The following is a 13,747-nucleotide window of genomic DNA, read 5'->3' on the forward strand; positions in this document are numbered from 1 at the left end:
TATCGTGCTCTTTCTCTGTCACATTAGTTGGACACTGATTTGACTGTATTTAGTATTTAATTTGTGTATTTTGCACATTTGAAAGATTTAACTGAATTATCCTCAATTGGGAAGTTGGGTTTGAGTTCAGTTCCCTGGAGAAAATGTAAATTTTTAAAGTCCCACTCCACTCAAAAATTGTTTCTCTTATTGTCACTTCAGTTGGATGTTTGAGCTTCACTGTCAAAAAAAACATATATGTGCAAAGTTTGACAATAGAAGAAAGCAGAAGTCTTCACATGCATCTGCTGAACTAAAGTGCTCACTTTGACTTTGAGTTTAAGATTTGCATGTACAAGCACGGTTTTGTGACATCACAACTAGTTTGGAAGTCAATCATGGTTCAAAAGGCAACTTACACAAGTTGATGTGGAAACTTGAAGCCTCCAGTGCACAAACACTGAGAATAGACTTGGGAGACATCTTGTGTCCAACAGTTAAACGTTTGACATAAAAAGAATATTTGCATATTAATAGATTCTGTATTTTTCAATGAGGTAGACTCAGTAGATTTAATTTCATGAATTTTTAAGAAGGTGACTTTTAAAATTCCAAGCAGAGATATTTTAATGTCATGGCTGGAGGGGATCTTTAATGGTTCCTATGCTGAAACTCAAGCATCCAAAAATACAGTTTTTGCCAGTCAAATGAGCAGAAACTTGCAGTGAAGACAGAATTAGGGAGTGGCTCCATCTGCTGGGTAAATGGTGCAAGTGTTGAGTTGGGCAGGTGCGTAAAATCAGCAGACTGAACTTCAAACTATGACAGGACGTCCAGTTCAATGCAGTTAAACAAAACTACAATATATTTAATATGATCCAAATTCTGGCGTTTGCACGAGTTTTAAAAGTTAATGCAACTCATCTAAAACTAATATTACAACATGTTTTATCCCTGATTTGATGAACAAACGAGTCTGTATTTATGCTCTTTATATATTTTTTCTTTTAAATTGCCCAACACACTTTCCAGTCATAACTTTGACCCATTAGGACGAAATCTTAGAATAATGTTTAAGATGCGTGAGCCAAGACTTTATGTAACCAAAAATAAGTGTCCTGTTGTCTGACCAAGAGCATCGGGATAAACAGACAGAGGTGGAAGTGGCCCTTCCGCTGCAGCAAACCCGCACATCTGCTTTGGGGGCGAGTTTCTTTTTTTACGTAAAGGATGTGAGCAGGAGTGGCACTCGGGGGGCTTTAAATAGGAACTGTCTCCAAACTTTGAGACAACAGAGCATCTGAAAACTTCCAGCAGCTCGAAGTAGAAACCAACTGTTTGCTCCAGGATGGACGAGAACAGGAGACTGGGAATGAGGGACACTGTGCTGGCGCTCTTACTCGCTGTCCTCCAGGGATTTCCTCTCGGGGAGACGGTCCCGAACCCATCACCGCTGGTCGGATCCAACTGGGGGAACCCGAGGAGATACGTTCACCTGCAGACTTCCACAGACCTCAACAACTTCTACTTGGAGATCAGATTAGATGGCACCGTGCGCAAAACTACAGTCAGGAGTTCATATAGTGAGTTTCCCTCTTTTTTCCCAGAAATGTCAGTTTAATTTTTGTTATGTGTCAAAGTCTGAAGTTCTGTCTTTAACACTCAAATTGTTCTTATTTCTCTGCAGGTGTGATTTTACTGAAAGCTGAAACAAGGGAGCGCATCGCCATCCTCGGCGTCAAAAGTAGCCGCTACCTGTGTATGGATCTGGAGGGCAACCCGTTCAGCTCTGTAAGCCAATACCTAGTTTCTACTCTATTATTGATTCAATCGATTTATCATACTGATCTTTTCATTTTGAGTTTCTCTTTCTTAGCACGCTTTTGAGGTTTTACGCATAGTTTTTAACATCGCTTTCTATCCTTTTACGCGCTTTTACGCACAAACTTTATGATTTCTATTTTATGATTTTGTTGACATTAAGTTAAAGAAATGCTAAAAGAGTTTAAGTATCAGTTAGTTGCTTAACACAAGAAGAAATGTACGGACAGAAGAAGGAAAATCACTGATATGTAGAAAATGGAAAGTGATTTGCACCAGAAATATCCACTTTAATGTGCACTATTCTTGCCACATTAGCCCTTCTTGTAGGATTTGGGTTTGGAGTTTTCTTTAGTTGTTTACAATAGACTTTTATTGAATTTGTCATATAGTCTAATAACTGCAGATTTTCGTCTGATTGGTCATAATACCTAAAAGAGAATGAAACAGCTGTGCATATTGATAAAATAAGTCTGCTATAATCAATAGAAGGTGCCAAATAGATGTTTAACACATTTATTCCAAGCTGGAGCTTCATCTCTTCCTCCTCCTCTCTCAGCCCATCTGCCACAGGGACGAGTGCCTGTTCAACCATAAACTTCTGGAGAACAACCGGGACGTGTACTACTCCTGCAGAACCGGCATCCTGTTCAACCTGGAAGGCTCCCGGCAGGTGTACTCAGCGGGCCAGAACCTGCCGCAGACCTCCCTCTTCCTGCCCAAGAAGAACACGGTGCCGCTGGAGCGCCTCCTGCTGCACAGGGAGAAGAGGAACCAGGTGGTGGATCCCTCCGACCCGCACAACTTCTACCTGGGGCAGACAGAGGAAGGCTCGGACTCCCGGGCCGTGCCAGAGGACGACGCCGAGCTGGAGGTGGAGGTAGAAGTGGAGGCTGGGGATGAAGGGCGCAACGTGTCCCGGGAGACGCCGCTGGATCCATCCAACCACGACCCCTGGAACGTGCACTCCTACAACCCGGCCAGCCCCCGGAGCACCGGGACCATGGGGTGATTTTACTGTAGACTGGCATGAGTGTGGAGAAGTCTGGGCGCCCCTTTGTCTTATCTAAGTGAGTCCAAGTTTAACCTTGTAGTTTATCATCATATGAGAGAGAAAAAAAGCATAAACATCTGAATTTACTTACAACCCAACTGAGAGGAGAACATTCAGGTTGTTCCTTCTATTTCACACTGACTCAATAATGTGTTTTCAGTCATCAATCATTCAGAAAAGCAGTGTGTTTATACACTGAATGTATTAGACTTGACTTGAAGCCCCTTTTTGCACAATTTATATATATTATCTTAAAGCTCAACTCCTTTCTGTTGATTTAACACCATCTGCTTTGTAAATTTAAAGTTAAATCCACAAGGGATGTGTATTTTACCCGGATTTATCTCATAAATAATGAATATTTTGTACATTCAAAAGCAGGTTTGGTGATAGATGTGTGATGCAGGGATTTTATCGCACCTAAAATGTATTTTAGATGACACATTTAATTGCTTTTACCTTCAGAACCAATGAGTAACAAATTACTGACATCTATTTCCTCATTCCAGTCCATTATAATAGTTGGCATCCTCTCATACGCTGATAGCTTATATGAGAAATGGAAGTTAAAAAAAAACTGAATTATTCATCAATATTGTGTCCCTGAGGAGCTATTTTACTGAGGATGTGATTGCTCGACAACTTCTGGGGATGTAGGGATATCAGTAAAGCCAACAGAGTCCAAGAAATGATTAATTCCATTGTGTACATTTTGTTCACATATTGTTTTTTTTTGTGGGCTGTTATCATTAAGGGTTTTACAGCTGGCCTGAGAAACCCGCATTTAAAAGACAGAAGCCTACCTCTGGAGGACAAAAGGCCCTGTCTACTTATGTGAAACTAGGCAGGCATGATTTAAAATGAAATATATATGTAGGAATATATGTAAGAGTTGTATTTAGTAGAGTTAAGGTTAAGTTTTGCCTTTTTTTTAAAGTCCTAAGTTTACTAAGTTGGATAAAGAAGATTTGAAGTTTGTTTATCTTTAGATTTTGAACCTAAAACAGCAATTCCAAAAACTACAGATCACTGCAATCACTTACAGTATCTTTGATGTGGTAACGTGTCCATATATATGTGCATTTCTTTGCAAACAGGAGTAAAACTACAGGGTAAATAACCTTTTACAGAGAAATCAAATCTAAACTCCTGCTATGTGATTTTTACAGGTGCTGGGCACCACCAGCAAACACGAAAACCCAGTCCCTGAGAGTATTTATTTATTTAAATCCATTCCTTAAATGTTATTTATGGTATTTATAAGGATGATTTACAGTTAAATGTACATGTAAGTAAACATGGTTTGTCTTTGAATGTATGCGTCGGAGTTGTAAACGGAGTGTTGCTTGAATTTGGGACAAAATAAACTCATAAAGGAAACATGTTTCAAGTGTTAAGTGTCATTTATAGCTGTGAATTTTTTGAAGCTTTTGTGTTGTAACATCATGTGTGCTGCGTTTATTTGGTAAAGACAACATGTACTATGTGAAAACAGCTACCCAGTCACTGCGCAGTAGTTCCTCTCATTAGCTGAACTTCCTGTACTTTCCCACCTCCTCTGACTAATTAGCTCACAGCTGAGTCATGTCTCTCTAAAAATACACTTCCGTGCCATTAACCTTTGACGCCTTAAAGGAATCTTCTTTCTTTTAAAACACATATCTTAAATAAATATCTTGTAAAGCTTACAGGAGTTTTAAAAGCTTGTTTGTACATTCAGATACAGAAGAAATGTATTGTTTGATATGGACAACCAGAAAAATCTGAAAAGTTTAGCTTTTGGCTTAAAAAATTTGATTTGTGAATATAAAATTTGGTCAAAATAATAAACAGATTATTTGTTTATTTAAATATTTTCTGTTGTTGTTGCCAGGCAACCAACAGAGATTCAGAAAGTGACTGAAATCCCCTCCAATTGTTGCTTTAAACACTGTTTTTTTTACCTTATTAATCGCACAAGATATAATGTTAATGTGTTAATCAACCTAATGAGCTTTGGAGGTGCTTGCAGGTGGATTTTATTACATTTAAACAAAACCAGGCTCAACTCTTCTTCTATTTACATGGAAAAGAGGCATCAAATCTTCTTTTCTACTCTCTGCCAGAAAGTGAATAAGCCTCAGAATATTTCCCAAAATGTCAGATTTCTGTTTTAAGGTTAGCTGTTAACCTCAAATGACAACACAGATTTATTTATTTCAAATGACCTACTTTAGTTTTACAAGCAGCAGTTCTTTGAGGGTGACTGCACGTCTCTAGTAGCTATTAAAAGCACTGCACAGTTCAGTGGTGACAGTGTAGGAGGGCCCTGGGGTGCTCAAACTTTTTCCAGTCACAGTCAGGATGAGGAAAAAAAAACCTGATCTCTAATCTGTTCTTAAAGGACGGGTTCACAATTGTTCAAGTCTGTCTTAAAACAACAGTCAGGTGCCCGTATGAACACTGAAAGAGGTTTTCCTCGTTGCAATCGTTCCTCCTGTTTAGACCCCTGAACTTTTCTCATATCAGTGATACCAATATTAGCCTACATATGTTTGTTTACCTGATAACTGGTTCATCCAAAGATTGTTGTTGGATGTCAACTGTCTATAAAATACACAACTTGTGTAGCTTTCAGTGTGTAAATGCACTACATCATAAATATCAAGAAGTAATAGAGAGACACGTCTTCTTCCACTCTTTCCTTATATATTCTGTTATGTATCAGTACAGTAAAAGTACTTTTGTGCTTTTCTTCAGTGTTTAAGATTTAATCTCTGTAGTATTCATATAAATAGATCACATTGTACTTCATTACATTTACCTTTTTGTTCAACACAAACTCAAACAAACAAAAAAAAAAGTGTTATGTTATATTGCACAAGTGAGCAGCACCACAATTGCAACACAAAGAGACACATCAACTGAAATGCCACATTCACTGATCGTGTTCAATAACACATTAAATAGTCTGACTTTGGTTTGATAAAAGAAGCAGTAAAAATAACATGATTAAAAATGTAGAATGTCAAGAGTCCTTACTGGCCTACAGTTGAGAGGACGATGAAATGCTTTGATAATACAGTACTGTACAATCAGAGGTTATTATCATGACTACTAATTCAGAGCAAAACACTACAGATAACTGAGGAAAGATCATTTACCCTGTGCATGATGTGCATTGTTGATTCCCTTTTGTGTTCCTGATAGTTCTTTTTATCACTCAAATACTGTGTACATGTGCACGCACACGGTTTGCATACATAAACTTTTACTCCATTTCTTTTCTTTTACACTATTCAGCAGCCGTGAGGTTTTCCAGGTGGTCCTTTCTGTTGGTAAAAACGCAGCGAGCAGTGGAGAGGACCGGGCCGGACTCGGACTGGCTCAGGGTGAGAATGAAGCGGCTGATGCCCGTGTTTGGACACGGTGAAAACAGGTGGGACATCTTCACCCCCGGAGGCAGAGAGCACTTTAAATCCTCTACAAGGTGCCTGATGGCCACACGGATGTAGGCACCGTGGCTCACCACCAGAGCGTGGACAGACACGCCCTGCAGACCGTCGTCAGCCGAACCGTCAAGAGCGACGTCCGTGGCAGCAGCCGCTGTCATGTTCGCTGCGGCCGCGCCCGCAGAGGCATCCGGCGCTGACCAGCCGTGTTCATCCAACATTCGCTCGAAAAGGAGTTTGAGGAATTTTTTAAAACGCAGCTTCACCTGGAAGCAAGGTGACATGAACCAGAACTTAGAGGTGGAGGATCAAACTGGAAAGATTCCTCAACACCAGCAGGTGTGAGAGCCTGAGTATAATGAGAACCAATGACTGGAAGTCAAAACTGAACAATTTAAGATCTATGTTTTGTGTTCTTGTACAAACTGTATATTAAAAAATAAAGAGCTAAAATGATCAGTCGATTGATAAAACATTAATCTGTAACTATTTGGGTAATCTGTTAATTGTTTTAAGTAATTCTTCAAGCAAAGGTGCTCCTAATTTGCTGCTTTTCTTTGTTTTAAACCTGTATTAACTGATTTTTTACCACTTGGGGGCAGTAGAAACAAGTTCTGAGGACAGCTTTGACCTATCATAACCTTTTAAGTCAATATGGTGAACTTCTTAGTAAACAGTTGCTTATTTACACATTCAGCAATTACTTAAGTTGCTAAATGCTCCAATATGTTCACCAGCTTGTCACTAACTACGTCTGTTTGCCATTTGGTGCTGAGCAGGAAGTGTACAGTGGGTTTTTTAGAGCTTTTTCTCTGAAAACAGCTGCCTGCTGCTGCCAAAAACGACACTGTAAGAGCGCTGAGAGTGAAACGAAACAGTAAAGTTGTGGCTCGATGGCTAAACAATGAGCTGAAACTGCTATAAAGCTCCATAAAGCCGAGGGAAGCTGCAGAGTCGCTGCTTCTCTGTTGGTTTATTACTACCAGTGATACATTGTTATTCTAAAAATATCGATTATAGCCACTTTAAATTACTGTAAATTGCGCACCTTAAAAGGTTTTAGACAGTTTGTTGGACAACACAAGACTTTTTCTGACATTTTATTGAAAAAACAACTAATTAATTAACCAAGAAAATGATTAACAGATTAATTGATAATGAAACTTGGTGATTTTCAAATTTTCAGACAAACTAAAAGATTAAATTCTCCTTCATCTTAACTCTCTAAAAACTTGTTGAATTACCAAAGAAAAGGTATCGTCACAAGGCTCAAACTGAGGCTGTTTTTCTTGTTTTCTAAGGGACAGAGAGATGAATGTGAGCACAGAGACTTTTGTCTCATGTATTTAAGTAGAAGTGGTTAAATACTGTTATTCGTACAACATTACCCAGATCTATTAATGTGCATGAATTAGCTTCATGTATTTCCATATTATGTTTTGTAAGGAATAAACACAGTTAAAATCAACTTCATCGACTTTTGGGTTTTAAAAGTGGAACGACCCACAATGAACACTGCATGGCGCTGTTGTACAAGTGATACTTCCTTGACCTTCAGTTCATCAGTATTGAAAGAAATTACTAAATCAGTTTATAAATGATGAATCCTGAATGACTCACCTGGTCTAAAGTCTCTCCTCCCGGAGGAGTGTAGTCACGACACGACTGACCGGCAGCGTTCGCCATGTTCTTCAGATCCTCTTTGGGACGCCCTTCGGCAATGCCGAAACCCTGAACAGACAACGAAACAACAACTCAGAGCTCAGTAGAGAAACTCTTGTACTGCATGTAAAGCTTAGTAATAACTTAATAGTTTAAAGCCAGTAGATCTTACCCTCTCTCTGAGTAACGACTCCAAAACCATCTCCGTGCCAGAACAATGAGTGTTTTTCCTCAGAATTATTTCAGCTGTCTGACAAAGGACACGGAATTTTGAAACCACTGATTCAACATTTTTAAGTGCCAAAAGAATCTGTCATGTACAAACTTCAGCCATTATTCCATTGTCAGCATCATTGAGTCAAAGACCACAGAGACAGGATTTGTATACACGTGTTTATAGAGAAGAGAGTCTGAAGCCACAATTGTGACACTGTGGGGCATTGAAAACCTTTAAAGTTCAATCTAGAGCTACAAAAATTAGTTGATAAATCTATTAGTCAATTGACTGAAAATTAATTGGCAACTATTTTGACAATCATATAATCGTTTTAGTCATTTTTTAAGGAAAAATTACAAATACTTGAAGGTTGCAGCTTCTCAAATTTGAGGATTTGAAGGTTATTTGTGTCATACATGACAGTAAACTGAATATCTTTGGATTTTTGACTACTGATCAGACAAAATGTAACATTCAAAGAATTTATAATAGGTATTTTCACTATTTTCTGACATTTTATAGACAAAACGATTAATCGATGGATTGAGAAAATAGGCGTCAGATCAATTGATAATGTAAATAATTGTTACTTGCAGCCCTAGTCCAATCGCAGAGCTTCATTTGCATATTTGTGCTGCTGAATGCTACATATTAGCTGAACGCAGGTTGTTGTAACTGAAAGTTTAATTTACGATCTTTATGATCTAACAAATTAAATTATGTCAGGAACCGTTGCTCAGCATTACTAATATTTACTGTTTAATATGTACATGTTGACAGAGAGGTATGGAGGCAAATCATAGCGCAAAGTATTGCAACAATATGTACTGTACTGTACTGTACAATGTTTAGCTCCATGCCAGGTCTGGAGGCACTTTACTAAAATACTCACTGATTCAAGGTTGTTGCACAATGGTTGTATTCCTGGGAAATCCCATTGAACCGCATGTGTTTAGCTCTACTAATGAAACATGAATTCCGTATATAAATCATACTCCTCTGGGAGATCTCATGAATGTAATTCCGATGCTTTGACAACTGAGTCACAACAGCAACCTTCCATCCGTGCAAATTAGAGATGGTTTTACAGTTTTGTGAACCCAAACATGAAACCCTTAAACTGATTAAAAAAAAAATCTCCATAAGAAATCTCAAAACTGGGGACACATGGTAGTAATAAGTAATATTTTTTATTGTCAACAAATCCCATGAAAAGACCAAAACAACAATGCAGCATGCAATCTGTCTCAATACTCTCTGACTTCCCCACCCTGCCTACGGCACTCAGCCTTAAACCCACTTCTGATGACTGAAGATGTAAATCAATGGGTCACACACATATATAGTCTCACTCTTAAAGAAGTCTCAGTAATTTTCATAAAACTGCTGGGCTCTAGTCTTTAGCAAATGTTACTCAATCAAGGGTAAATAGTGCATTTGTGTGTACTTTCAGTTGCGGATTAATACATATTTGTGGGTATATACAGCAGCAGGGGAGTCTACATAGGATTGAGTCAAAATAAACTGCAGTGGTCAAGTTCATAAACATGTCATACAATGCAGCTTATTTATGCGTTTATAATAGTTTGTGGACCACAATGGAACATAGACAGGTTTGGTTTTGATATTTTCATGGGATATGTTGACAATAAGAAAAACAGTGTTACCAAAGATAACTTTTAGTATGCCAACAGCTTGACAATAATACAATGGAAACTGTGCATGAGCTAATGGTGTAAGAACAACCAACCAGTTGTCAACATGTCTGGAACAGTCTGAGAGCTGTTGATGATCTCAATAATCTCAATATTTTACTAAATTAAATGTTAAGTTTTGACAATTTTATTAAATTAGCCAACCTTAAACTCATCTATAACTCCCTAAATAGCCAGATTCCTCTGGTGCTCAGTGAACTGGTGGTTCCTCTTAAGATTTCGGGCTCAGTAACATGAGGTGCGTCTACTAGGAAGCGTAAGGTGCCCTTTTAAAAATCCTCACTTGAACAGACGTTTTTTTTTCTGTTTGGGTGATAAACATGTGGAACTCTTTACTCACAGAACTCAAAATGGATCCTGACTGGGAACATTTTAAAAGTCAGACTGAAACAGCTTTTAAAAGAGGGATGAGTCACGTAGTCGTGAGTGATGTGGTGCTTGTTGTTTTTATTAAACTTTTTACGGTATGTTTGTTTGTGAGCCGTTTGTGTTTTGTGCTGCTTCGTATGTACTTTGTTGTTGAGTCTCGTGTTGTGATGTAGGCGTATTGCTGAGTTTTGTGTATATGTATTGTTGATTTTTGTGCAGTTTTATATGTATTTTACTGAGTTTTATGCATTTTAAAAGCCCATCTAGTTACAGGCATTGCAACTAGCTTAGCCTATAAATGCTGTAGTGTATGGCTTTATTTCATGCTATATACTTGTCCCTATAAACATTAAATAAAAGAGACAGAGTAAGAGAGCTCAACAGAGTAACCATGCTCATTTTTCTCAGCCCAAATTAAATATAAATGAGTCTGAATTACCTGCACAGCCCGCTGTAGGTTGCTGACAAACACGTTGTTGAATGTGATGTCTGTGAGGTATCGTCCTGCGGCCTCACCCTGCTGCATACCTGTCTCTGACAAGAGGGTGTCCACACCTTGACCTAAAAAACAAAGTACAGTCGAGTGTTTTCAGTGTCTGAAGTTAGAAGTGGGATGTGTGGCGTACAGAACCAGATCAAAGTCCACCTCAGTGCCAACACAAGCAAATTAAATCTCAAGTTTTCATCATAAAACACATGTTGTAGTATTAGTCATATCCGCTCATGCTTTGAATCAGTGGTTATCACTATAACTCCATCTACAAGTAACACAATGACACAATCTATGACTATTTTGGGCATGGATTTCATATGATAAAACATCTAAAAGCACAGTTTTCATCCAATAGGGGTCTGTGGTCTAACTTGTGCCAGATTAGGGGTCCTTGACGTGAAAAAGTTTGCTTTAAATGACTGTAAGGAGAAACAGATATGAATGAACATACCTTGCAGCAGCTTATCCCTGTTGTACTGTGTTTCCCCACTATGTGAACACATAGAAACGTGGTTGAATTAAACACGTGAATAAACAGTTATGTTATGAAAAAGCACAGCTAGCTAGTTTAGACGACTAAAACACGACTAGCACGTTTGCTAAGTTACTTCAGTCTTGTTTAAGGCTGCTCATTTAGCCGCCATGCGTCATTAGCGCCACCTGAAAGGACGTACAGCGTCTGGAGAAAATATTAACATCACCAATTCATTCATGTCAAAGTCTTCTGTATGTATTAAATGAAAATAAGCCTGTAAATAATCACTTACTGTCGTATGAGCGTCAAACTAAATGTAAACATTTTCAGCTCTCCTGATACTTCCCGGTTGGTTCATCTGCAACACCGTGTGACGTAGACTCTTGCGTCATGACGCAATTCGTATCGCATTGCGGAGCTGCGTCAGGAAAAAATAATTTAATATCTGGCCAAAATGTTATTAAAGAGCCCCTCCAGACAAGTTTTAAGATGTATATAAAAAACTCTACTTTGAATGACAATTTGTGTCTGATATGATTTTTCCATTAAAAAAAGTTAAATTATCTTGTAAAAATCCTTAAAATTACTTCTACTCTCATTAAATATTCAAGAATCAATGAATATGCAAATGTGTTTCATTTCAGAAGTTTAACTGCTGGACACAAGATGTCTCCTACTTCATTGTAAAGTCCGCTCTCAGCGTTTGTGCACTGGAGGTTTCAAGTTTCCACATCACACTTGTAAATTGAATATTGAACCAGGATTGGCTCCCAAATTAATTGTGATGTCATAAAGCCTGCTTGTAGGCCCCTTAAAATTGGATTTTCAATGAGCGAGGGAGAAACTTTCTACCTTCAGCAGAGGAATGTGAAAACAGCTTTCTAGTGTCAAACTCTACACAGTGAAGTTCAAACATCCAACTGAAGGAACAAGAAGAAAAACACATTTTTAAGCAGAGGGAGACTTTAATATTTATTCAGTCTTTTCATTATATGTTGTAAATTCTGCACACATGATTGCAAATGAGTAAATAAGGAAATTGCCCTTCTAACTTATTTGTTTTTTACATAAAAAGCAAACATTTAATATGTTTAAAAATTTATATTTTAGGTTATGAATATACCTATATTTGTGTTATTACTTATTTGTGCCTTCCATTCATTGAATACATTATGAAAACATATACATAACTGTATTAAGACTTAAAACTCACCTGATCCCTAAAGCCTTAGATCACTTTATTAGTTACTTTTAATACTAGACATGTTTAATGTCTTTACATTATCATGATTTTATGTTTAATGTGTTTACAATTGTGTTTTAATTTCTATCAAGCTTTTTACATGTGTGTCTACATAGTTTTAATATTTAGTTTTACATGTTTTTAATTCATTTTAATTTCACTGTTTTGATAGTTATTTTATTATCCTCGCATTTGTGTTTTTATTTAATAACCTTAATTGTTCTTGCTACAATATTCCTTTTTTATTTTCTGTAAAGCTCTTTGAATTGTCCTCATATGAAATCTGCAATATAAATAAAGTTGTCTTGCCTCAGGCTTTGACACTAAAATGTTTTATGTTTTTATCTAAATTATTTTACGTTTTGTTTGTTTTATGCTGCAGGACTTGATGCAACGGTATTCAATTTTCACAGTAGTTTTTACACTTGACAAATAAACCAAAACTTGTAATTACTCTTAATGTTTGGCTGTCTGAAAAAAGATATACAGCATGAATAGCAGAAAACCTTATTTATGAATTAATTGGACTAGTAAAGTTTAGTTTATTTAAAAGAAAACTGCAGAAATATTAAACCTGTATATTTACACGGATAATAAGAGCAAATCTAGTTTTCTAAGATTTAGAGTATAAATTGGATTCTGTTATGAATTTTAAGTGATTACAACTTGTTGAATTGTCAACATTTTCAAAGGTATCAAATATTGCTGTACAATTCATTGAAATTTTATCGAAATCACAATAAGGCCTACAGCAGGTTTTAAATCACAGGAAGTGCAATATATGTTAAAAGGTGTCAAAATACCACTTTACATTAAATATTGTGTTGCAGAGGCGTCCCAGCCTACACATCATATTCTACAGACTTAATGAAACATCTTTATTTGCTAAAGATCCTGAAAGAAATCACGCCATAATCATTTTAATATGTTTTTCAATGAAAATGAGAATAATGATGTAAAAACTATCATTCCCTCTAATATCATAAATCATATCACAATTGTAATAACAGTCAAAATAATCGCAATTGGGTAAAATCGTTCAGCCCTAGTTTCAAAAATTTGGACATAGTCTGATGTCACATTTTATTTGTAAAATCAAGAAACAATCGTTTAAGATACTACACAGGATTTACTAAGTTTTGATTCTTTAAACTTATAATATGAATGTAGAAAATTAATAAACGAAATGAGAAAATATTTATGTTTGACATAATAAGAAAAGAAACAGACATCCATCTCCATCTCCACCCAACTTGCAAATATTCTTAGACAGATTAAAATGTTTATA

General features: G+C 37.0%; 3 protein-coding genes across 3 annotated transcripts in view; 1 reads left to right on the forward strand and 2 right to left on the reverse strand.

Annotated features, from left to right (window-relative positions):
• golgb1 (golgin B1) overlaps window positions 1–13,747 on the reverse strand; it is a 104,164-nt gene that overhangs the window by 9,854 nt on the left and 80,563 nt on the right. The window lies entirely within an intron of this gene.
• On the forward strand, window positions 124–4,238 carry fgf23 (fibroblast growth factor 23). Its single transcript, XM_067581170.1, has 3 exons — window positions 124–1,562; window positions 1,667–1,770; window positions 2,360–4,238. Exons 1-3 carry the CDS (start codon window positions 1,328–1,330, stop codon window positions 2,810–2,812), a joined length of 792 nt encoding a protein of 263 aa, XP_067437271.1. The 5' UTR covers window positions 124–1,327; the 3' UTR covers window positions 2,813–4,238.
• On the reverse strand, window positions 5,521–11,622 carry tigarb (TP53 induced glycolysis regulatory phosphatase b). The gene is made up of 6 exons (XM_067581169.1): window positions 11,509–11,622; window positions 11,193–11,230; window positions 10,688–10,809; window positions 8,120–8,197; window positions 7,906–8,016; window positions 5,521–6,551 (listed from the first exon to the last, which is right to left on the reverse strand). Exons 1-6 carry the CDS (start codon window positions 11,538–11,540, stop codon window positions 6,129–6,131), a joined length of 804 nt encoding a protein of 267 aa, XP_067437270.1. The 5' UTR covers window positions 11,541–11,622; the 3' UTR covers window positions 5,521–6,128.

The sequence above is a fragment of the Thunnus thynnus genome, chromosome 23 (genome assembly GCF_963924715.1).
Source record: "Thunnus thynnus chromosome 23, fThuThy2.1, whole genome shotgun sequence".
Classification (NCBI taxonomy): Eukaryota; Metazoa; Chordata; class Actinopteri; order Scombriformes; family Scombridae; genus Thunnus; species Thunnus thynnus.

Excerpts from the sequence above, each read along its gene's own strand:
- tigarb (XM_067581169.1), bottom strand. The coding sequence starts at position 11,540 with ATGTTTACATTTAGTTTGACGCTCATACGACA. Across the intron at positions 11,231-11,508 it reads AGTTTGACGCTCATACGACA|TGGGGAAACACAGTACAACA; the intron begins GTAAGTGATTAT and ends GTGTTCACATAG. Across the intron at positions 6,552-7,905 it reads GAGGAGAGACTTTAGACCAG|GTGAAGCTGCGTTTTAAAAA; the intron begins GTGAGTCATTCA and ends CCTTGCTTCCAG.
- fgf23 (XM_067581170.1), top strand. The coding sequence starts at position 1,328 with ATGGACGAGAACAGGAGACTGGGAATGAGGGACACTGTGCTGGCGCTC. Across the intron at positions 1,563-1,666 it reads TACAGTCAGGAGTTCATATA|GTGTGATTTTACTGAAAGCT; the intron begins GTGAGTTTCCCT and ends ATTTCTCTGCAG. Across the intron at positions 1,771-2,359 it reads AGGGCAACCCGTTCAGCTCT|CCCATCTGCCACAGGGACGA; the intron begins GTAAGCCAATAC and ends CTCCTCTCTCAG.